The sequence below is a fragment of the Marmota monax genome, unplaced genomic scaffold, assembly GCF_021218885.2.
Source record: "Marmota monax isolate L192 unplaced genomic scaffold, Marmota_monax_Labrador192_F-V1.1 WCK01_AAM20220418_F8-fsc00081, whole genome shotgun sequence".
Taxonomy (NCBI): domain Eukaryota; kingdom Metazoa; phylum Chordata; class Mammalia; order Rodentia; family Sciuridae; genus Marmota; species Marmota monax.
The window spans coordinates 4,785,199-4,806,962 of NW_026695234.1; the positions used below are offsets into that span (position 1 = coordinate 4,785,199).

The following is a 21,764-nucleotide window of genomic DNA, read 5'->3' on the forward strand; positions in this document are numbered from 1 at the left end:
AACTGAGGGGCGCCAGGCAATCCGACTGCTGCCTCGAAAACCCCGCCCTCATAACGCTGACTGACAGTACGCTGAACCAATGATTGAAGCCATTGTGGGGCTCCGGGTTAACCCTTTCTTGGGTACCTGGTTGCTTCAGCGCGTAGAGTCGCTTCCCAGGAAATGCTCCCCTGGCCCGACCCGCTCCCACCTTCTCAAGCTACTGAACGAGCAGGTGAGGAACGTCGGCTGGAAGATCCGTTTTTCCCAGTAATTCCAGTAACAGGAAGATACGTAATTTCATGGCTAGGGCCTCCCCTACCCCCATCCCCAAAGTAAATAAATTATAACACAAGATGTGGTTGTGGGTACACACTGTGTTTCCAGAAAAAGCCCCTAATGGCGCTGGCACAGCCACAGTGAGCCACGAACAGGCAACCTCACACACCCTTACCCGTGCCGGCACGTCCACCCACAAATGCCCACACCGACTCTCGCTGACACACCTGTGACATCCCTCGTGACACAGTGACACACAGATATACGGAAACACAGTGGTTCCCCGAGTTCTCCAGTAGAGGGAGCTGCTCGATTCCAGCAATGGGCCTCTCGCCTCCTTTTTCGCTCCAGGGTTCCACCCAGAACTCGTGGCTGCCCAGAGCTCTGCTCGGCATCTCGACCTGGAACCTACGCTGGGGGAATGAGTCACAGCCCCACCCTGGGGAGCGCTCAGCTCCACATGGCTGCTCCACAGAACATACCGAACACTCTTGAACTTGACTGTGTACCACATTTGAGACCCCTTGCAACGAGTCCACCCTCATCCCTACAAACATTGTTTTCTGGACCTACTATGAATTGAACTTGTGCCAAAAGGATCTGAAAAGGCCCATGTGGCTTGTCATATACGTGATACTGACCCAAGTAAATGGAGTGGACCCTCCTAAAAACTATTATGTTTTAGGACCGGCCCTCTGCTTTGAGATCCAGTCTATCCCCTGGGGATCCTGGAGAAAAGAAAAGAAATTAAACCCTAATTCCAGAGCCAGGTACTATCCTAGGTGCTGGGATAGTCACTCTGGGCTTCAGTTTCATCACCTTTAAATGAAGATAAGACTTAACTCAGAATTATGACGATTCAACCCCTATCCTAGCACAGTTCTTAGTAGGCACTTGGGAAAGTTCTGTTGATTGGATTAAAGCATGATCCTGAGATAATGTTCATGAAAGTGCTTTGTAAACTGTGATTGTGTTAGGCACACAGGAAAGGTTATGTTATCATCTGTTTGTCAGGGTATCTTCATCCCCCTACTACACACACATTTGAGCCTCCCCAGACCTTGCTCAGTACCTAGTTTCTGGCACCATCAATCCATCAAGTCAAGATTTACTGAAGTTCTACTATGAACCTACCCAGGACTTGAGCCAACCTTGGGTGAACACAGAGGATAGAAGGCATAGTCTGAGCCCTTAAGAATCTTTTGGAACCAACCAGACATACACACAGGAGAAACAAGGAAAATACAAGTAAGCATTCAGATGGGTGGTGCACAAATAATAGGTGGTCAGAAGAGAGGGAGGTCACTAGAGTTTTCTGGAGAGAGAGGACAATGGGAACAGAAAGGAGCAAATAGAGTTGTTAGTTTCATTTCCTTCTGAAATAGTCAATGCTTATCAATTGTTGGTATTAATTCTGGGTGGGTGGGGAAGGTATCCAGGGATAAAGAAATCCAACTTCTAGTCCTGGGCTTACCATGGTCTAGTTGTGTAATTCTGAGTAAATCCTTATATAATGCAAGTCTCAGTTTCCTCATCTGTGTAATGGGGTCAAAATATCTTTCTTGCAAGTTCATGATGAACACTGAAATAACATGTGATATGTTTTTAAAAAGTGCCTTATAATTTCTTTTTCAATGTATCTACTATTCTATAGGTGGAGGGGGGGGAGAAAGCCTTTTAAGTTTAGGAGAAATTTCTTTTGAGAAGACAAAGGTTTCACTTCCACAAACATTTTCTTACCATCCACTTTACACCCCTGCTGAGACTTGAGATGAAAATTCAGTCTATGTCCTCATGGTGTACTGGGGGGGGAGAGAGAGAGAGAGAGAGAGAGAGAGAGAGAGAGAGAGAGAGATGAATAAAAGAGATGTTCAGTGCATAATGGATGTGGGTGGGTACATTGAAGAGGGAAGCCTGTGCGGGGTGTGTGTGTGTGTGTGTGTGTGTGTGTGTGTGTGTGTCCAGGCAACTCCATCCAGTCCGCACATATAGTAGGGTAGGTTTGTGGGACCTCTCCCTAGCCTGGGATGCTGTTGGTGCGTCTCCTCCCCAGTCCTCAGGAATGGGTAGGAGAGAAAGACAGAAGCCCCCCTCCCCGCCCCCGGGCCAACCTGCCTCGCGCTAGCCGGCTGGGCGCCTTACCGAGTCAGACCACTGGGAGGCTGGGGGAGCCGGGTTGGGCGAGGAGACCAGCGAGATGGGGGAGCTCTTATTTTGACAGGGGCCTCTCCGGGCTCTGGTATGAAGGCAGAAGGAGGCAGCCAGAGAGCCCCGATGCTTATTCAGGCTGGGGAGAGGAGCCGAGTGGAGGGGCGAGCGAGGCTCCGGCAGTGCAAGGGAGCCCGGGGAGGCGGCGGCGCGCGGCGGAGCCAGTGGCCGGACATGCCCCGGACTCGGGGCCGCTGCACCACCGCCGCCGCCCGGAGCCAGCCGGCCGGACGCCCGCACGCCTGGGTCCCCCGGCGCCGCTCCGCCCGGGGGCTGCGACCCGGACCCTCGGCGTCCGACCAACAATAAGCGCCTAGACAGCCCCCTCCCCGCCCCGCGCCCGCCGTCCCCGCGGGCCTCGGGGAAAGTGAAAGGAGGAGGAGAAGGAAGGAAGGAAGGACGGAAGGAAGGAAGGAAGGGAGGAGGAGCTGGAGCAGGACTCCGAGCTGTGAGGTTCGGGGCCGAGACCCCAGCCCCGAGCCCCGGCCGGAGCGGGTGTGCACCCTCTCCCGCCGCTGCCCGGCGCCCACGACCATGCTCCGCCGTCGGGAGGCAGGAACCCAGGCTCCCAGCGATCCCCGGATACCCTCTCCCGGGCCGGGCTGGTATTGAGATCAAGGCATCCAGGATCAAAAGATTACCGCCTGCCCGCCCTCTCCGCACGTCCAAGTGGCAAGCAGGAGGACCCCAATCCACCCTCCGACCCTCACCTGGTCATGGCTTCCAGCTCCGGCCTGGCGTGAGGACCCCCGACCCGCGCGAGGTGAGGGGTGGGCTGGGGGCTAGGGCGAAAGTCATGGCAGGTCAGCAGCAGCGTGAGGAGGGAGATCCAGTTTGAATCGGGGAGGGGAAACACAGTCTGATTGTTTCTTGCCTTCTGGCACGCACCCCCAGACTGTTCAAGGGGAGGGGGACGCCCCCAGGGTCAGTGGAGGCTACTCGTAGGCCCCCAATTAGGTTGGCAGCCCCAAAGCATAGGGAGAAGGGCTTAGGGGCAGCCTGGGGACCCTGCCACCCTAGCATAGAGAACAAGGCCGGCCTTGGGCCAGCTGGAGCAGCGAACCCTGCCCTGGGGGCTTCTGGGAGATGTAGTCCCCCTCCCAGGCTCAACAACCCCCTGGGTCCCAGCACCCCAGCACTTCTTCCTTGGCTGATGGGAGCTTCCAGAAGGAGATGGGTTGGGGCTGGAGAGAGCTGGGGTCACCCTCTGCCCCCAGACACTGCCTTTGAGCAGCAGGAGCCCAGAGACTGGGGGAGCCTTCTCTGCCAAGGATTCTGAGTGCTGTGGGCTTGGCTGGGGGTGGGGCAGTCACAGTTCCTTGGAGGTGTCCCTGTACTGCTAAGGGGAGGTGGCCCCTGCCTTGGTCCAAACAAGCCTTTGGGAAGAATGTGAGGAAGAAAAGTGAGACTTAGGCCTTTTTCCAAATGGGTAGTACTACCTCAGGGCTGCTGGAATTTGGTTTCAGGCAACAGGGAAGTCGGGTCTCCCCTTCTCCCTCTTGGGGGCTGAGAAGGGGAATGTCCCTTAAAGTCTGGGAGTCTGGAGGGTGTCTCCCTGGAGCAGTGAAGCCAGGATCAGCTTCTGTCTGTCTGTCCAGCTTCCTTCCTTCCGGGTTTTTCTGACACCCCCTCCCTCCCTCCTCCTCCTGTCTGTCTGCTGCTTGGGGTGTGTGTCTGTGTCCCTGTCTGGGGGGCCTCTGCTGCAGGAGGAAAGGTGTTCTTCTGACAGAGGTGAGCTGGACTTGTGCCTGAGCCCTGGGAAAGGGTCTCTGCAGCCCCCTTGATCTTTTTCCTTCCTTCCCTCCTAACCTTGTCACACTGATTTACCTGGGAAGGCTGTCTGCATTGTATCTGCCAAAATCCCACTAATGTCTCTGAGCAGCTCTTTCAAAGATACTTGGGTCTGGGGTTGGGGTGGTGAGGGCTTCCATTCTCCTTCTTCTTTCCATCTCCTTGACTCTCCAAGGAGCAGCCACTTCCTCAGGGCAGGGATTCCTCTGCTATCCCCCAGCACAGGCTTGGCTGCCTTCTCTGGGTCAGGACCATGATTTCATGGCCCCAGGGGAAGAGCATGCTGAGTCCCAGTCTTCCTGATGTCTGTTCTGAGGCCTGGCTGATAGAAGCCTTAGGACTGAGTGAGCCTGGAAGAGGAAGGTGAGGGGCAAAGTGGGAGGCAGGGATCTGGTACTAGGAAGGAAGGCATTGCCTTCCCCAAGTGATCTGTCTCCTTGGCCTAGGAGGACCAGACCTGAAAGCCCAGCTTTTTGGCCACTTCCTTCTAGGGGATTCTCAGTTACCCCAATTGGGATACGGGTTCATGTTGGGAGAAGTGCTGGTGAAGGGCAGCAGACCTATAATCTTGGGTCCAGAGTGACTCTTGTGCCCCAGGTAGCAGGGGCCCTATAGCTGGAAATGGGTTCTAGAGGTCCATAGGAAAGCTCAGAACAAGTCTCTAATTACTGGCGTGGAAAATCTGGGAGTGGGCAGATATGCAGGGTCCTAAAGAAGGATTGGTGGTCCAGCCACAGAAATCTGGGGTTCAGCACATCAGTGCTAATTTGGAAACCAGTGATTTTGCTTGCTGAAAGTGCATTGGGCACCCATGACTCTGCTTAGCTAGTTCCTGCCACCTGGTACCTGAGTTAGGCAGGAACTCTAGGCCCGTGGCTCAACTTCCATGACCAGGCAGGGCAGTAGCCTTCTGGGCAGAGGCCTAGCGGGTGGCAGTGTCGACTCAGCAAGGGCTGGAATGCCTGGCACCTGCTTTAGATTAAAGGAGATGCTGTGTAAAGGGGGGGCTGCCTGCCTTTGGGGGGAGTGGCTGGGATGGAGCTCCAGGGAGCCCTGGAGGGTGGTGGGAGGAAAGTGCTAAGGGCTGCAGGCAGCAGCAGCTCTGGCAAGAGTGGAGGGAGCCAGTGCTCACCAGCTCTACAGGCTCTCTCCCGGGAGTCTAAGTGGAGAAGCTGGGACACCACCCCCCACACACTGCCTCTGGCGCCTGCAGGCTGAAGTTCTGTCCCAGCGCCCTGGGGCAGCTCTGGGGAGCCATGGTGTCTGTGTCCAGTCTTCCCAGGATCAGAAGAGGCCCTCAAGGAGGTGGAGGGCACTGTGGGGTTCCTGCTGCCCTGATGCCGTGTTCACTCTCCCTGAAGCTCTTTGGTTGCTGATAGTGAGGAACCTCAAGAGCCTGGGCACCCAAGGGTGACAGGAAAATGGCATCCCTTGCTTCCTTGTACCAGAACCCTGGGCACTGCCCTGTTGCTGACCAGGGGTGGGGGATGAATAAAGGGGGATGGCACCGTGGGAAAGTGGGCAGCTGTGGGAGCGAAGCAGCTACAGGCTGGGTGCCGCAGGCAGGGAGCCTCTGCCAGCCCGCTCTCCCTGGGGTGGGGCTGGCTGTTCCAGGGACTGGCTCAACCTGTTGAGCACCTGGCTGCTCTAGCTTGGCATCTGTGCCCCTGCCTGCCAGACCCAACAGCTGCCCACCCATAGCTACTCTGGAGATTCACACCAGGGGTCTGTGGAAAGAGACTCAGATTGGCTCTAGGGACCACAAGGGCTCTTGTCACGGCTGAGTATCTCTTCATGGAGTGCTAAGTTTTCCTACGTCCCAACCTCTAAGCCCCACAGCTGAGGCTTCAGAGCTGGATAGCCAGGGTCATGGGCTGAGGGGCTAGGTGAAGAAGGCCATAGCCTTGGAGCAGCTGAACTGCTGCATGTCACTTGGATGGGCGGCCCTGAAGGCAGCCTGGAGTTATAGCCTGGAATTTCCTCTGCTGGGTGCCAGGGCCAGGCCTCTACAGCCCCGCCCCCAGCCTGGCCTGACCTCCCCTCTCCCCCCTCCCTCTGTGAGCTCTGCTGACTTTCCCTAGAGGTTGGGGGAGGGGCAGTAAGGGCATCCTGGCTGCCATGGGAGGGGTAACTTCCTGGGTGTGGGGTATGTTGTGTTTCACTGCCTCAGTCTCCCCTAGGGGCCTCTTGTGGAGAATAGGGAAGTCTTGGTCCCTTACCCTATCCTGAATTTGTGGAGTCCTGGAAGACGCCTAACTCTGCAGGCCTGGGCTGCCCCCCACCCTCTCTGACCCCTTAGTTTTCAGCCTACACTGGGGCTCTTCTAGCAGCCAGGGAAGCAGAGCCATAGGCTATCTTGGAGTAGAGAAAGTGGTCACTGCCACTGTCAGTGGCAGGAGCCAAGGCCTCTCCTTTGTCTCCTGTCCTGCAGCTCAGGCCCTCCCTGTCTGGCTCTGGGCCGGCTGTACCTCCTAACCTTGGTGTCTCTTTCTGGGCCCCCTTTCTAATGGTCTGGGACTCAGTCTTCTCCTGCCAGGGTTGGTAGCCCTGGGCGAGCCTGTCTTCCCCTCCCCCTCACTCTCCACCCCCCAGCCTCTACTGGGAATGGCCCTGAATCCAGCATTTCTAGCATTTCGAAACCAGGATTGTTTTGAAATCCCTGTGTGCTTCTCCACCCCCTCTAACTCCCCCGCCCCCAGGGGTTGTCCTCTAATCTGACTTCACGCTGTGCGTTGTGTGGTGGCTCCTTTGAGTTTGTGTGCTAGCACATGGCCATGTACTACTTTGTGTGTATGTGGCTGTGCGTGTATCCCAGAGTAGGTGTATCTTCTTTTGGCAGTTCTGTGTGACTGGCCAGTATCCTGGATGTTTCCTGACCTCTCTTGAGCTGTCTGTACATTTGGGCATCTCTGTGGGTCTTAAGGGGCTACTTGTGAAGAGTTTCGGGTATAAGGAGATACTTTGAATGTGCCTGTTTACTGGTTGCATGCATCTGGGGGTATCTGTGAGGAATGTGTGCTGGGGTGTGTCTGCGATGTGTGCATGTGCTTGTGCTCACACACTCACTCCTGTGCTTTGCATCTCCCCCCTCCCTGGGAACATGTCTGGGGTGTGTAGTCACAGGTCTCCTGCAGCTCCCTGGGACATGGAGTCCTCTGCCCTTTGATAGGGAGGTTTCTTGGAGCAGGGCCGAGGCTTCTGGCAATTCTGTGGTCCTTGGAGTGGGGAGACTTTGGGATAAATGGTTTTTGCCAAGACCTGGAGTTTCTCCTTTTCCCTCTCCCTCTGCCCTTTGCTGCCAGGGGCCTGACAACACCAGTCCACCCTCTTGTCCTAAGGATACAGTGGTGGCAGTTACAGTGTAACAGTGCTCTAAAGTAAAGGGCTAGGGAAAGGAGAGTGACCCCTTCACCCCTAAGAGCATTTGCTTCATTGGGGACAGGGAACAGCCAACCAGATGGAAACTGCAAGCTTGGTAGCAAATTTAAGGTTCAGAACAGTTGATTTCCCCCGCTAGGGGCAAATAACAAAATAAGATAAGACACTCATATTTTCAGCCTGAGCCAAAGACAGAGGACCATGGAATCCAGGCCCAGGCATTTGGGGTGGGACCAGCTGCTATTGTATCCTTGATCCAGGGAAGTCCTTCTTGATGTTTTATCTCATTCCCTCCTACTGCAGTTAGACTGTGTTCTGCAGGAGGGGAGGGCCCAAGGGTTTTATTTTTTGTTTGTTTGTTTCTTTTTTGGTACTGAGGATCAAACCCAGGGGTGCTTTACCACTGAGCCACATCCCCATCCCATTTTATATTTTTTTATTTTGAGACAGGTTCTTGCCAAGTTGCTTAGGGCCTCACCTGGTTGCTGAGGTTTAGCTTTGAACTTGTGATCCTCCTGCCTCAGAGCCGCTGAAAGTATAGGCCCACCATGCCCAGCTATTTTTTGTTTCTTTTGGGCAAAGCAAGGGTGGTGATGGTGGATTTATATTTGTGTGGGATATGGGCTCTAGAAGCCCTGAAACCTTGTTCTGACTCAGTTTCCCATTCTGGAATCTCAGGCAATAACTGAATGCTTTCCTCTAGAAGTATATGTGGCAAGCCAGGGAGGAAGAAGAGGGCCAAGGCAGGGGCTGTTTGTATGGTTTGAAGACCTGTGGAGACAGCAGCAGGGGTGAGCATGAGGATAGGCTGTTCCTTTTAACCCCCCTCCCTGTGGCCTCTGGTCCAGGGCACAGTGGGAAGGAGGGAGGGGGAGAGGCACAGGTTGGCACAGTGTTCAGTGACCCAGCAGGGGGAGGGCCTTGGCAAGGACTTTTCAGTTTGTTTCTCAATCTGTCTCTGAGACACGCACACACACACACGTCACCGCAGACACCTTCAGGAGAGGAGCCCAGAAAAGTCACCCAGGTGTTGGTAGGACAGGGTGGTGCCAGATGGGGCCATGTGGAACCAGCCGTGTTCTTATAGGCTGATGCCCTGTGCCCTGTGCTACCGGTCCCCTAACACTGAAAACTGAGCCCAGCCAGAGGACCCCTCCCAGCAGCCCTGGGAGCAACACAGGCTGGAGAGGGTTAAGTCTGGTTGGCAGGGACCCCCCCCCCCCACACACACACACCAGTGCAGTAAGAGAGAGGGAGGGGTGGTTAGCAGCTTGCTCTAGTTGGCGTCTCTCCCAGAATTCTTCGGAAAAGAACTCCCCTTTGACCCCCAGTACAAACTGAGCCCAGCCACCAGCTTCCCTCCCGCCTACTGTGGGAGCTTCACCCAGCCCCCTTTGTTGAACTGCTCACCCCAGGCCCTCCCACCCAGACCAGGTCCCCAGGACTTTGTGTCTTCAGGGAACCAGGGTTATAGCCAAAGAGACCACACAGGGACATAGGCCCTGCAGCTATTCTTTTTCCTGACATAGGGTAACCTGGGGGTGGCTGCTTTTGGAAGCCAGGGTCCTCAGGCCTCCCTGGCCTCCCTCCCCCAGGTCCTCAGGCCAGGTCGTGGGAGTCCTCTGCCTCTCCTCTCTCCCTGTGGGGCCAAGCTCTCAGGGAGCTCTGAGGTCTTCCAGTGCTTCTCCTTTCCTGCTTCCAGGATAGGGAGGGGAGTGGCGTTGTGGGGCAACTGGGTCAGGCTTGGCTCCCAGCCAGTCCACAGAAGTCCTAGGGGGTGGGGGTTCTGAGCAGCACAGAGACTTCCTGGAGCTGCAGGCTGTGTGTACGTGTCTACATGTTTATGTTGTGGGGGCGCTGGGGCTGGGGTTCTGGGAGGAGCAGGGGCATGGATTGCTGGTCTGGGGCTTCTAGCTGTGACCCTCTCTCCACAGGGAGCCCCCTTCCCAGATCACACCCTTGAGCCTGAGCCCGACACATACTTTTCCAGAGGTGAGAGGTCCATGTGCTCTGTGTGTCCTTTTTGGCCTCCCTGATCTGTGTCTGCAGCCGCTGCAGCATCCTGGCTTAGCCTCCTGCCTGGCAGTTTGTCTTTTGGGCTCCCTTCTCCTGGCTTTCTGCCTCCCCCCTTCTCCTGCATTCCCTTCCTCCCAGAGGAGGGGTCGTTTCTAGCTCCTATTGGGCAAATAGCCTTCAACTTAGGACTGGGAGGGATTGGGGGCAGGGCTGGGACAGGAAGGGTTAAAGCTGGACTCCAGTGAAGGGCCAGTACTATTCCAAGCTGCATCTTTCCCTGGGAAAGTGGGAGAGTCATCCCAGCCCCCCTGGAGGGCAAGGTAGATTTCCCGCTCCCTGGCTTTGGCCTCTCCTGGCTCAGTCAAACTGCCAGCCACCCCAGTGTGATTTCTGCTGCCCAGGCCCTGTAGGTGCACCTCACATACACAAGTACAAGCATGTGTTCGTGCGCGCGCGCGCACACACACACACACACACACACACACAGTTCTCTCTCTCAGCCTCCCTCCCTCCCCTTCTTCCTTACTTAGCAACAACTCCCTGAATTCATAACAAACACTCCTGTGGGCTCCTGTTGGACTAGGGAAAGCTAAAGGAAGCCAGGGATAGGGAGGTGCTTCTCCTGGACCGACCTCAGGAAGGAGAGGCTTCTAGTCCGTTCACCTAATGGCCCCTTCCCTGCTGGAGGCCACTACCCCATGGAACAGGGAGGAAGTGGACTTGCTTTCAACTCAGGCCATGAAAAAAGTGGGGATCAGTGGACAGGTGTGGCTGAGCAGGTGGGTGCGGAGCAGGGCTTGAACTCCACCCTTCCCTGGCAGGTCAAACTTGACCTTTGACCCTTACCTGGGTTTGAGAGGGACCTCAGACTCCATTCTAGCCTAGGGCATCTCTCAGCAGGGATTCTGTTCTGTTGACCTGGAAATTTGCCTTGTGACCTTGCTGACTGTTAGGGACCTGGATGGGTGAGGAGGTAACGGATTGGAGTGGGCGGGGCTGCTGCTAGTACCAAGAACTTTGCTCTCTGGTAGCTTAGGCCAGGCAGGGCACCTGTGTAGAGCGGGTGAGGCACAGTGCTTCTTTGATCTCCTCCCCTGGCAGGAACTGTGACCTCCAGTGCTGGACCTGGACTCATGGGGAACGGAGGGAGGGTGTGTGGGATGAGGATGAGAGACTGGAACGCTTATTTCCATCGCAGCAGGAGGACTGATACCATGGCGCATCTGCATTGTGCATTGGTTAAGAACCCAGTTGCCAAGTTCATCTAGCTCTTCTGACTATGGGCTGTATGTCTTGGGCAAGCTCCTTAATTTCCTGTTCCTCCCTTTTCTTACCTGTAAGATATGAATAATAAAAGTTGCTTTCTAGGGCCAGGCATTGGGACCTGTGCTTTTGGTCTCAACTACGTCAGAGGCTGAGGCAAAAGGATCCCTTGAGTCTAGAGGTTTGAGGGTAGCCTGGGAAACATAATAAGACTCTGTCTCCCTAGTAGTAGTAGTAATAACAATAATAATAGTGATACTAATAAGTACTTTTTACTAGTTGTTCTGAGGATTCAGTTGTACAAGGCAAGTGAAGGACTTGAGTGAAGGCTCAGTAAATGTTTGGGATCCCCTTCCTTGTTATTTGCCAGACTCTTCACAGGAGCTCTTGACCTTCCCAGGGGCTTTAGCAGGGGAAGGCTGGAGAATGGGCCTCCAGCACTTTCCAGCACTCCTGAGTCCTCGACTCTAATACCATTCCAGACACAACTTCTTGCTGCCTCAGTTTCCCCACTGTTGATGTCAGATGACACCTTGATTGCAAGGTTTCCAGATGGCCAGGAGACCTGGAGAAGGTTAGGGAGCTATGGACTTTCTCCCTACCTCCCCACACTTTTCAGGGCTGAGCCCTCCCTCCCCCAGGCTGTTTCCTCCCGGTCAGCTTCAGCACCCCTCCCACCATCCATCCCCTGCTGCTCTGTTCTTTCATCTGGCTGAACAAGACACTCAGTCCTTAAATGACTTCAATGGCTGCCTCCTCTCCTTCCTGGCCTAGGGGTCAGGGTCCTTCCTTGGGGAGAAGAGTGGTAGTGTGGAGCTGTGCTATGGATGGTGGTTGTTAGGCCTGCCTCAGGTCTCAGGGTTCCCTGGATTCCCTGTCTGGGCATTTTTCTTTTTCTTGAGTGTGGAGGGGCAATGCCTGGGCCTGTATGCATAGAGAAGCCCAAGTGGGCATGCCTGGCACCTGCTGGCTGCAGAGGGTCAAGGGTATCCTTAGGTCCAGAGAGCAGCAGAGTCATCAGCATCCGTGGTGTCCAGAAATTCTCCCAGAGCTGTGTGGGGGAGTGTGGGCCGTGCTGGAGAGAGTCCTGCTTTAGGGCTGGAGGTTGTAGCTCAGTGGTAGAGCATTGCTTAGCACATGTGAGGCCTTGGGTTTGATCCCCAGTACTGCAACAAAAGAGAAAGAGAAAGAAAGTAAGTTATTTAGTTTTGCCTTAGCCTGTATGCCCTGGAGCAAAGAATGCCACTGGGTGCCCAGAGCTCCCAAAGGCCTTGGGATGGGAATGGGTAGTGGAGGGACTGAGCCTTGGGAACTTCTGCTTGAGGAGCCCTGGAGTAGATAGTGTCACTTACAGTGAGGGGAGCTATGTAAAAAGATGGGTGGAAATCTAGGGATTAAGATGTGGCAGAAGTGCCTGGGATACCAAAGCACCTGGGTCTGAGGCCTAGGTTTGCTGGCTGGTGCCCTCTCTGGTCTGGCACCAAGAGAGATGAGCTAGAGCCCCTGGCTATGCTCCCTACTTTCTTCTGGAATAGAGAGGATCTCCTTCTTCTATGAGCCAGGGGTTGGGGGTGGTCAGAGATCACTGTCTGCACGGGCCATGCCTCACTGCTGGGCTGGCCATGCCTTCAGTGCCCAGCCTCTGGGGCCTGTTTCTTGGGCAGGCTGGGGCTATTTTTGGGATTGGGCTGGGGCTCTGGGGCTGGTTTCAGATGTTCCAATGTGAACAGGAGAAAATGGGAACAGATGGCTGGAGGGTTCTGATCAGCGGGTCCTGCTGGGAGCAGGTTATTTTTAGGAACTTGTTAACCCTTTGGGAGCTTGTGGGGCCACCCTGAGAGGTATAGCTCTCTCTAGCTTAGAAGAGAACAGGTCTTTTTCCTGGATCTCCTAGTTTCCAGAACTGCTTGTCAATTGCCCTTTTCTTTCTCTCAGGCCCTCCACTCTTTAAAGAAGCCCATGGTGAGTGAATAGGCCATGTTTCCTCCCAGCCCAACACTGCAGGGGGATTACCAAGGGGTCAGGCAGGGAGAGGGGTGTTTGATGGAGGGGATGCTGGTCATTGTGGAAGGGAAATCCCCTTCACTTGCCTCCTGGGGTTTTAGACACGAACCTGAGGCTAAGAGAGTGCACAGCTGCTCTCTGGGTTCCTGCTTTGGGTTTGAGTATGTCAGTGAGCCTAGGGGTGCCCAGGGGCATGGTAGCAGAGGGAGCTGGCCTCGTCAAGGAGACCAGAGGAAAAGCTGAGTCTTTGTACTCGGTAAAACTAATATGATGCTCATGGGCCTTGCTGACTCGGATACTAGAAGGGCAAATATCTTGACAGTGCCTACTTTTACCACATACCCATGTATTTGGGTGCTATTGCAAGAGATTAAATTAAAATTAAAATTAAAAAATTAAAGACCATCTCCTGATGGTCAGAGGAGATTCTGAGTGAATCTTAGTTATTTTATTAGTTAGTTCCACTACCGTATCTCACTCTGTAAACTTATCTTCATTTCAGAGTTGGGAATGTAGCTCAGTGGTAGAGTGTTTGCTTAGCATGTACGAGGCCCTAGGTTTGATCCCCAGCAACCAGCACACACACACTCACACACTCACACACTCATCTGCATTTTGTAGATGAGGCTTGGAGGGATGAAGGTATGGATAGGGTCTCATAGCTCAGAAGGGATAGAGTGTGATTGGCCCCTGTCTGCCTGACTGCAAAGCCAGTTCATATTCCACTATACCATGGTGCCTACCAGGATCCCAGGCTGTGGAGGCCACTAGTCTACCTCAGAGTACAGGTTTATGGAAAAGGTGTGGAAAAGGAGGCCTGGGGGCAGGGGACCCTGCCTGACACTGTTCTTACAATCCCCTAAAGCCCTTCTTGCCTGAGGGTGCCAGGACTGACACCAGAAACCCCATTTGGCCTTCCTGTCTCCCCTGCAGGAGGATCACAGGCATACATCCTGTCTCATCACCCCACCCCCACCCTGTCCTGGCCCACATGCCCCTGCTTCCTGGAGGGTCATGGCAGTCTGGATGTCAACGTGGGCAGAACTCAATAGCCCTCTAGGTGCTGCTGGTGCCAAGAGTTTAGGCCAGGCAGGCAAGGTGAGGGTGCTGGAAGGATGTGTACCTGGGGGAGAGAGCAGAGCCCACCCGGCAGGCAGGCGGGCAGGCAGGCGTTGGGTGAGGTCCCGCCCCATGGTGCGCTGGCTGTGCCAGCAGCCTGCCCGCACTCCACTCCTCCCACAATGGCTCCATTGTTCCGAGCAGCCAGGCAGTTTGGAGGAGGTTCCTCGGCCACCCCTACCCCCCTAAACAGGGGCCAGATTAACCCCTTGGAGGACTGAAGCCAGGTGATGGCCACAGGGAGCGTCCCTGCTCTTCTCTCCCTGTTCTGAGAATCCAGGCTTGTGAAGTCACCTCCCACCCATGTGTACCATACAGGAGGCCACCTCCTGAGATACAGGTCCCCCACAGAGTAGAAGTAGCACCTAGACCCTCTCCCACCCCCAATTTAGTACAGGTGCCAGGGGGCAGGAAGTGCCAATGGGGTGGCAGGCGGAGACCAGATATATTTGGGCCTGGTGGGGCTAATTCCAGCTACCACCGCCTGCCCTACTGGCTCCTGAGCTCCTTTCCTTCCTGTGAAACCAGAGCTGGGTTGGGCCTAGCTCAGGATTTCGGTGGATTTAAAGAGGCAGCACCATCCCTGCCAGCTGGGCTTCTTCTCCCCATCCCCAGGTAGAGAGTGACAGAGAGCCTAGCACACAACTCTTGCCCCGGGCTAACCCCTGGCCCTGGCCTCTGTTGGGGTACCAGGCTTTTGGCACTCCTCTCTCCCAAAGCCTTGGGCGGGTGGGGTGGGCGGGGGTGGGCTGTGGTTTCCTGTGTTGGCTGTTTGTGCCTGGCCCAGAGTGCCCGCCGCCTGCCTGGGCTTCCTGCCCTGTCTTGTTTCCTTGTGCCCCCCACCCTCTCCCCACCCCTTCCCTCAAGGGGAGGAACAGCCAGGCATTGGGCAGCAGTCTTTGGGGGCACCCCTCTGCCAGGGCATGATTACTTCCCCAGGCCTGGCTACACTGGTAATGGTTGAAGGAGCCAAGAGAAGTGAGGTGACCTCAGGCCTGTCCAGGCAATGCCACTTGTCCCTGCAGGCTCCAGAAGGGACAGTGGACCAGTTTGGGCAGAACTGCCTTCCCCCAGGCACTGTGTTCAAAGATCCCAGACTGGAGGGGTCTAGGACCAGGAGTTTCCTTGGTTCTGCAGGGTTAGAGTTGCCTGACCTTACCCTGGGGCTATAGGTGGAGTGGGGCTGGAAACTCCCAGGCAAAACCTCCCAAGCAAAAATGGTTGATTTGCATGGTCTCCTTTAGCTGGGTGTGGGGGGAAATGGGGAAAGTTGCAAGGAACCAGAGCCAGGGGAAGGCCCTCAGAGCCTGGAAGTCCCCATATAGAGGGTCCCTGAGCAACACCTTGGTCCTTGAGCAGATTTCCTGCTGGGCTATGAATCCTTGACCTCCCCACCCCGCTGAGTCACCACCTCAGGAAGAGGAAGTGACCTGAGTGGTAGAGGAGAGGTCTAAGGACCAGGGAGTCCTGACACCCAAGAGAAAGGAGACTTGGGGACTTGTCTTGGGGGCTGTATCTCCTTGAGCCAGAGGCCAAGGATCTCATCCCAGTTGCCCTCAGTAGGGCCCTATCCTTCTTCCCATCATGGGGTTCCTAGCTGCTCATTTTCCTCTTATAGAGGTGCCTTCACACTGTGTGTGGGTACATGGTCCCTTCAAAGCATTTTCTGGTTGCTTCTTTGGGGTGTTCCCCCCACCTCTGTGATGCTGAGGATGGAACCTAGGCCTTGGGCATGCTGATCAAGTGCTCTAACTTCTCAGTGAGGGGCATCTCCAGCCTGAGGGTGATTTCCAGCAGGGCAATGTGACTGACCCTGACCTGTAGGCCAGTTGGTCAACCAAGCAATTTCCCGCTGGTGTGTGAATGCCTGCCCTGCCTTTAGCAGTCTATCCACCTGGAGGTTCTGGGCACTGAGCCTTCCTGGTTTCTCTCCTCTACCTGGGGTCAGGCCCATTTTGACCCTTAGGCAGCTGGCTCCCACCCTCTTGTTACACAGCCAGGGCAGTGATCTTAGGCTTTCTCAGCCATCTTGCCTGGAGGCACATTTTTCTGGGTATGCTACTGGCCTTTCACTCAGGTGACTTGCACCTGCTCCCTGTTTGTGAGCACACGTCGCCTCCCCCCACCCTATTGCCCAAAAGTGACCGTTCCCAGAGTTCCCTTCCTTTCTTTTCACTGTCTCAGGGGCTCCAGACCTACTGCTAGGAAGGCCCCTTCATTGTTTAAAAACCTCCCACCAGGAATCAGCTCTCCTGCCTTCCCTGGCCAGGTCTTCCCAGTGTCTTCTGGGACTGTGTGAAGGAGGAGGGGGTCTTTGGGAGCTGGGGCCAACTCCTGAGGGGTTGAGGGGGGAGGTGTGAGATGGGAAAGTCCTGACTCATCCGTGCTTGACTCAGCTCGCACTGGGGCTGGGTGGGAGCAGGGAGTGGAGGCCTAGAGGAGAGGGCAACTCAAAGAATCTTCTGGAGAGGAGCCTTAGCCTCACTGGGGCCACTGGAGAGGACTAATTTTCTACCAGCTCCTCTACAAATATTACAGGTTCCCAAATTTTGAGGTTGTTAATAGAAGTTAGTGGGTGGCCTTTGCCCTACCCTGACCCCCTTACACTGGATGGGACACAGCAACTGGAATGTAGTAAGTCCGCTTATCTGGTGTAGGCTCAGATGAACAGTCATGGCTCCCAGGTGACAAAGCAGTGCCTGGGGTCCTGTACCAATGCTGTCACCTGAACCAAAAGCAAATTATTTCCTTACCCCAGACCTCAGTTTCCTCATTGTGAAATGGGGGTAGTTTTGAAAATCCACCAGGGGGTGAGGTGAGAGCCTGGAATACCTTTCAACCATAGGCCCATCCCTAAGCCCAGGTGTCTCCAGTGACTTCTGCCTCTGCTTTTCCCTGGTTGTGATGCGGGCTTAGGCGCCAGGGTGGGGGTGGGTTTTCTTCCCAGCCTGGCTATGGACTTTGGAACCTTCCCTGAGGAGCCTTTCTCTCTAGAGGTACGGCTGGAGTGGGAAAGTCTATGTGTTCTTGGGTGAAGTTAGGGTTAGACTCCCACAGGGTGGCGGGTGGGGCCCCCTCCACCCGAGGTCCCAGACTAGGTTCCCGCAGCCACACAGGGAGCTGCGGGAGTGTGCACGGGTGTGTCTGGTAAGGCCTGTCACCGGACAACGCTCCTGAGGCCAAGACTCCTCCCCTTCCCTCCCCCACCTTTTACCGGGATCTGCTGCTGAAGGAGGGGGAGGGGACCGAGCAGGGGGTGGTTGGGTGAGGCGTCTGTGTTTGTCTAAGTCTGTTTGTTGGTGTATCTATGGCCCTGTGTGTTTCTTTGTGACTGTAAAGCTCAACTTTCTATGGCTCCCTCTTAGCGGGGCCTCAGTCTTCGCATCTGCTCAATGAGTCCTTGAGCTCCCACTCGGCTCGCTGGCGGCCCGGTGTCTGTGCGCTCCACAGTGGTCGGTGGCTCCTGTCCCAGCAGCGCTGCTGGGGCCTCCCGCATACTTCCACGGGCTGGCCGTGAGCGCGCCTCTAGTTTCCTGGGCTCCGTGCGTGTCTTTGTCTCCCTGTCCACGTGTGAGCTGTGAGAGTGTGAGTCAGAGTTCGGGTACTTGTGGGTCTCTGAGCCCCAGCCCCACCGCGCCAAGAGCCCGCCGCCGGCCGGCGCGCGCAAAGCCCCTCGCGGGACTTGTCCGTGTGTCTGTCCGCGCGCGCAGGCCGTGAAGAACCACGCTGCAGCCCTGTCCTCCTCCTGCTCCCTGCTCGCTGCCTCGCTGGCTCTGTCGCTTGCTCGCTCTGCCTCTCCGCTGGGGCTCTGCCGAAGGGGGCGGGGTGGGGGTGCAGGGCGGGGGGAGGGGAGGCTCCTGCATTCTTGCGGTCGGGGAGGAATCTGAGCCAGCGTTACTGGTCTCCAGAAGAGCCCAGCTGCAGCCCCGGGGCCCCGCCAGGCCTCTCGCTGCCCGCCTGGGCCTGCTGGGATGGGCACGGGCTAGGCCTCGAGCTGGGGGCGGGGCATTGCCCCCCACCCCGGGCCCCTCGGCGGCTGGAGCGCCCAGGGACTGGGCGCAGCGTTGGGGCGGGGCGTGAGGGATTCCCGAGCCTAGGGTGAGGGGCGTGTCAGGGAGCGGGAGTCCCCCAGGGGCCCTGAGCAGACCTCGCGGCCGCCCCACGCGGCACCTTTGCAACCTAGCCTTTTAGTGAATTCTGCGTCTGCATCCCGTGGGGGGCCAGGGTGGCTTGCTGGAGACTGCAAGCTCCCTGAGGGCAAGGTGCGGGAGGGATGGGGTTAGGACTGGTCCTTAGGATCGTGACCCGATCTCGTAGTCTTCCTTTTCCAGTCCCACCCTACCTTATCCAGTTCCCTAGTCTCAGGGCTATTGGGTCCTCCCTTCTCCCCTCCCCCTCTCATACCCCCTCCCCAAGTCACAAGTTTTCTCTTTGGGGCTTGTTGCTGCAGTCCGTGCTTCAGTACCGAGTACCTGGCTGGGCCCTGGGCACGCACAGGGGCCGTAGCCCCACTGTGTGTGGGAGCCATGAGGATCCTGGCTAACAAGACAAGGTGTGTGGGTGACGTGGAGGGCGGGATATGTGTGTGGAGAGCGGGGAAGGGAAGGGTCCAGTGGTGATGGGACCGAGCTGTGCTGGTTTGGGGAGCAAGTCCACCTGGACACCTGGCTCCCGAGCCACCAGTGGACTACAGCGGGGGTGGAGTGGGAAGAAGGCCTAGCCCCAGGCAGGAGCCGCTGCCAACCTTAGCACCCAGGCCCAGGGGTCAGCGGGGACTGGCAGTCAGCTATGCCTGCTGCTTCTGGTCCCTTCTAGCTCTTCCCTCCAAAAACGGTTAGAGCAGACCCCCATCCACCCTACTGTGGGGTCCGATGGCGCCCCCTGGCCTCAGTCTAGCTGAGGGTGGAGGCTGGAGTGGGGGTGGTGCCTGCCTCCCTCCTCCTCTCCTGGAGAAGCCGGCAGACAGGGCCAGGCGGCAGCAGCAGGACAGCAGAGCTGAAATAAATCTGAGCTGGTGTGGAATGAGGGGGGATAAATATCCTCTCCCGTGATGTGATCTTTCCAGCGGCTATTAATAGGTCTCCGGGGAGGGGGAGGCGGTGGGGGGAGCGGGCTGGAGCTTAAAGGGCCCGCAGTCTAGGCTGCAGGAATCCTTGGCTTCAAGCTGCACTCCCGTCTGCTTGACACGCCGCTCCCCTCCCCCCTCCTGCTCCTGCCTGCCCGCCAGGCCTGCCGGCCCACCCTCTTCAGGTCTTCCCCTCTTGTTCTGGGGAGCTGTCTGGACCAGTGGGTACCACTCTCAAGTGTGCTTTCCCTACCTCCCCAGGGGAGTAGGGCTGGGACATGAGCAGTGTCGCACAGGTCCTGTGTTCCTTCTCTGTCTGTGTTGGGACACATGGGAGTTGAGGTTTGGGACCTCAGAAAGAATCTGAAGACAGTAAACCCTAGAAGAGAGGGTGCTAAAGTATTGGTTAGGTGCTGGGGGACAGGTTTGCCAGAGAAGTTTGCAGTCTGATGGATACTGGGCCTGTAGTGGGCAATTTCTGTCAACTGCAGACCTGGTTTTCATTTGAATTGTGGGAGCTGTGGGGAGGTTGCCCCATCTCCCCTCCCCAAGGTGGGCAAGGGCATCAACTCTTGTCTGAGGGTCCATGGAGGGACATAGGGAATAGCTGGTGGTCTTGATACTACTCATCCCCCCATATTCACCATTAATTAAAACAGGATGAGACAATTAAAATCCAGGCATACCTAGCCCCTAGTAAGGTTAACTTTTCACATCTCTCCTACCTTCTCCCAGGTTACCCCACCCCAGGAGGAGAGAAGCTCCAGGGAGCCCGCCGCTGTCTCCCCGCGGCCACTGCCCCCCTGCCCCAGCCAAGCCAATGCACCCAGAAAATAAATTGACCAATCATGGCAAGACAGGGAATGGCGGGGCCCAATCCCAGCACCAGAATGTGAACCAAGGACCCACCTGCAACCTGGGCTCGAAGGGCGTGGGGGCGGGGAGCCATGGGGCCAAAGCCAACCAGATCTCACCTAGCAACTCAAGTCTGAAGAACCCCCAAGCAGGGGTGCCCTCTTTCAGCTCGCACAAGGGCAAGGTGAAGCGGGAGCGGAGCGTGTCTGTGGACTCTGGAGAGCAGCGGGAGGCTGGGACCCCATCCCTGGATTCAGAGGCCAAAGGTACCTCATTTCATTATCCTCAAAACCTTTGCAACATCTAATCCAAGCCTAAATTGGCCAGGAGACCATCTCTCTGCCCCCTTGCCTAATCCTCATCCCATGTCTCTTCAGTATTTATGCACTGGCACCTTTCCCTTATCCCCATCCCACCCGTGGAAGGGCCACATAGAATGATGGGCTTCTGGTCTCATTCTGTCCTGCCTTCCCACCACAGACCCACACACCTCCCAAAACCTCCTGGTCGCCTGGCTCCTGGCTAGTGGGAACTGTTTGGGAACAGGCACTGGGGCCTGGAAGGGTGGATGCAGCTTCCCCCTCCCCCCCCCAGCCCTAATTAGAACCAGTTGTGGTTGGGGATTATGCTGTGCTTGGTGTTGGGGGGGGAGGGGAGACAAGCAGCTGGGGCTGGAGACAGAAATCAGAAACAAATGGTGGTGTGGTGGGGGCTATGAACTGGCAAAGTGCCCACCATGGTCTGGGCAGTGCCCTCTGGGGTGTGGCATCTGGAGAACGGGCTTGGGAGGGACCCTGGGTTGGGGAGAACAGGACCTCTGTGCACTCAGTCTTACCCCTGCCTGCCTGCATCCTGCCTGAGCAGAGGTGGCACCCCGGAGTAAGCGGCGCTGTGTCCTGGAGCGGAAGCAGCCATACAGTGGGGACGAATGGTGCTCTGGACCTGACAGTGAAGAGGATGACAAGCCCATTGGGGCCACCCACAGTGAGTGTCCATTGATGCCATGATGCTGTGGCTCATGGTTTCCCCAGGGATAGCTGCCCTAAGGAAGCCTCCTACTTGAGTCTGGGAAAAAATACCAAGAGCCAGGATTCCAGGCTTCCTCTCTCCTATCTACCTCTTAGACTGTCTCCTGAACTGTCTCTAGCCTCTACCTTCCCTGCGCTCAGTGGTTGTCTCTCCTTAGGGACCCCTGTGGGGTGGGGCTCTCTTAGGTGGCTACTTTCCTGTCCAACTCACCTGAACCTTTACCATGAATTCCTGGCCTATGCTGCCATCTACTGGTCAGCAGAGAGAGGTGAGGCTCCAACCTCACTGGGAGTTTGGACAAGTTGGATCCGCTGTGCAAAGCAGTGCTAAGCCTGGGTGTGAGTTGACACTTGGCTGGATCTCTGGTGCCCTTTCCTAATCTCTGACTGACTCCAGCAAGTACCTGGGGTGTGTTACTAGGAAGAGGAGTGGTGGTTGTGGATAGATGCCCACTCCTCACGTTCTTTTATCGATCAATGTTCTTTTATCGATCAATACCTGGGCCTTCGTGAGTGATGGGGAGAACGGGCACAGCCACTGACCTTAGGAAGCCTGCATTAATTTATTTGGCGCTTTTCCTTCAAAATTTACATCTTTTTTTTTTTTTTTTATGGGGTTGGGGGCAACTTAATGCATAAGAAACTAGCCAGAAGCTGGGGATGATGCCACACACCTGTAATCCTAGTGACTTGGAAGACAGAGGCAGGAGGATCACAAGTTCGAGGACAGCCTCAGCAACTTAGCGAGATCCTGTCCAAAATAAAATATGAAAAAGGGT

At 56.0% G+C, this 21,764-nt stretch overlaps 1 protein-coding gene and 1 long non-coding RNA gene across 6 annotated transcripts in view; one reads left to right on the forward strand and one right to left on the reverse strand.

Annotated features, from left to right (window-relative positions):
- Nucleotides 1–338: 338 nt before the first annotated feature.
- On the reverse strand, nt 339–2,782 carry LOC124088802 (uncharacterized). Its single transcript, XR_006850475.1, has 3 exons — nt 2,401–2,782; nt 1,999–2,060; nt 339–1,840 (listed from the first exon to the last, which is right to left on the reverse strand). It is a non-coding gene; the product is annotated as an uncharacterized LOC124088802 (long non-coding RNA).
- The window catches only part of Bcl9l (BCL9 like), a 29,845-nt gene continuing 10,593 nt past the window's right edge, over nt 2,513–21,764 (forward strand). Inside the window, exons 1-6 of one of the 5 annotated variants that reach the window (XM_046438576.2) lie at nt 2,513–3,229; nt 8,339–8,426; nt 9,570–9,627; nt 18,488–18,589; nt 19,838–20,223; nt 20,822–20,941. In XM_046438576.2, coding sequence (XP_046294532.1) covers nt 18,564–18,589; nt 19,838–20,223; nt 20,822–20,941 — 532 coding nt within the window. In that variant the 5' untranslated portion in view covers nt 2,513–3,229; nt 8,339–8,426; nt 9,570–9,627; nt 18,488–18,563. The remainder of the gene's footprint in view (nt 3,230–8,338; nt 8,427–9,569; nt 9,628–18,487; nt 18,590–19,837; nt 20,224–20,821; nt 20,942–21,764) is intronic. The other 4 variants (XM_046438575.2, XM_046438577.2, XM_046438579.2 and 1 more) reach the window with 4 other exon arrangements.